The sequence below is a fragment of the Acomys minous genome (genome assembly GCF_964271855.1).
Source record: "Acomys minous genome assembly, chromosome: 15".
Taxonomy (NCBI): Eukaryota; Metazoa; Chordata; class Mammalia; order Rodentia; family Muridae; genus Acomys; species Acomys minous.
In genome coordinates, this window is record NC_140497.1 from 91,509,300 (window position 1) to 91,511,157 (window position 1,858).

At 36.1% G+C, this 1,858-nt stretch overlaps 1 protein-coding gene across 1 annotated transcript; it reads right to left on the reverse strand.

Moving 5' to 3' along the window:
* Nucleotides 1–680: 680 nt before the first annotated feature.
* LOC311584216 (olfactory receptor 6C76-like) lies at nucleotides 681–1,619 on the reverse strand (the record flags this gene model as incomplete). The annotated part of the gene is made up of 1 exon (XM_084758316.1): nucleotides 681–1,619. The coding sequence occupies one exon, from the start codon at nucleotides 1,617–1,619 to the stop codon at nucleotides 681–683; it is 939 nt and encodes a 312-aa protein (XP_084614442.1).
* Between the last annotated feature and the right edge of the window lie 239 nt (nucleotides 1,620–1,858).

Here is a 1,858-nt window from a genome sequence, read left to right on the forward strand (position 1 = left end):
TTAGGGAGCTCAAAGTTCAGCACTAACAAATAAGCATAAAAGGAATCTTCAATATGCTTAATGGTCAAGGTTTGGGAGCTTGAATGAAATAACATAGTAGATTTCAGAGAAACTTTTAGAATTTGAGACAAACAAAGCACCAGATACAATAATGAAGGATGGAGCACACAGTGAAGTTATAGCTCCTATGCACTGAGCCACACAGGCCAATCAATATTTAATATGAAAACTCTTCAAAAATACAGCAAAAAAGTAGCCACACAACAGAGGTAAGGACTTTGCCTCACAGAAGAGCTCATGTTAAAAAGGACTTATATGGTGGAAAAATGATTTTTCAGGGTGGTCTGTTGTTCTTTTATTAGTTTCTGTGTTGATCAATGGATAAATTCTTTGAAAATAAATTCTTTCAAAATGTCATTTTCAGTGCAGGCATCATGGCCAAGTGGTAAAGTGTTGGTCTCATGAAAGTGTCATTATCAGTTCAGAGACATAAAATCAGCCATGTTCAGAAAAATTTAAAGGGTGTCTAAATTTTAAAATGATAATGGTGTCAAGTAAAGCTGAAATGGAAAAGATAGAAACATTCAGCTAAGTTTAATACAGCAGAGGATAGAAAATACAAGAATGAAATACACATTGTATATAATGTTCTTTAAAAAATGAAACAGTGAATTTCTCTATCATCCTATTTTATTTGACATACATTTCTTGACCATGTTCTTAAAGGATTCTTTTACCTGTTTGTTTCTAAGGGAGTAAATAAAAGGATTCAGCATTGGGGCAACAGATGTGTTGAGCACTGCTATGCCCTTAGTCAAGGCCACTCCTTCCTTTGCTGAGGTTTTGACGTACATGAAAATGCAGCTTCCATAGGAAATGGAGACAACAATCATGTGTGAGGAACAGGTAGAAAAGGCCTTTTTCCTTTGCTCAGCAGAAGGGATTCTGAGAATTGTCCTAAGGATGAAGAGATAGGAAAGAACCACTAATGTTAAGGTTACCAAGAGCGTGAGTACTGCCAGGAGGAAAGCCAAGAGCTCCAGGACGGCTGTGTCTGTGCAGGAGATGAGCAGCATGGGAGAAGAGTCACAGGTGAAGTGGTCAATGATGTTGGAGTCACAGAATTCCAGTTGGAGGCCCATGATCACAGGTGGAAAGATGATGAGAAATCCAGCCAGCCAGGAGCCAATTATGAGCTGGATGCAGACCCTGTTTTTCATTATTGTGGTGTAGTGCAAGGGCTTGCAGATAGCCACATAGCGGTCATAGGACATAGCAGTCAGAAGGAAAAATTCAGTTAACCCCAGGTGTATGAAGAAGAACATCTGGGCCATGCAAGAATTATAGGAGATGGTCTTATCCCCTGTTACAATGCTCACAAGGAACCGAGGAATACAAACTGTTGTAAATGAGATTTCTAGGAAAGAGAAATTTCGAAGGAAGAAATACATAGGGGTCTTGAGGTGTGAGTCTACTAAAGTGAGGGTAATAATGGTCAGATTTCCAGTAATGCTCAAAATATAAGTGAGAAATAAAAATATAAAAATCAAAATGTTTAGCTTTGGGTCATTCGTTAATCCCAGAAGAATAAACTCACTCACAGTTGTTCGATTTTTCATTTCTTTTTGTGTTATGACAGGTGTAAAACTGTGAAATGAATTAGATTCAGTATTACTTTAAATTATATTCGTTGTTATATGTGTTTTATTCATCACATTATAGAATACTTGTAACAATATACAAACTGAAACATTAAATCACTCAACAAATTACAGTTTTAAAAAGTTTATATTAATTTCCATAAACTAATTACATATCTAGTGATTGCCTTAGATCTATATCTATTTGATATTAAATT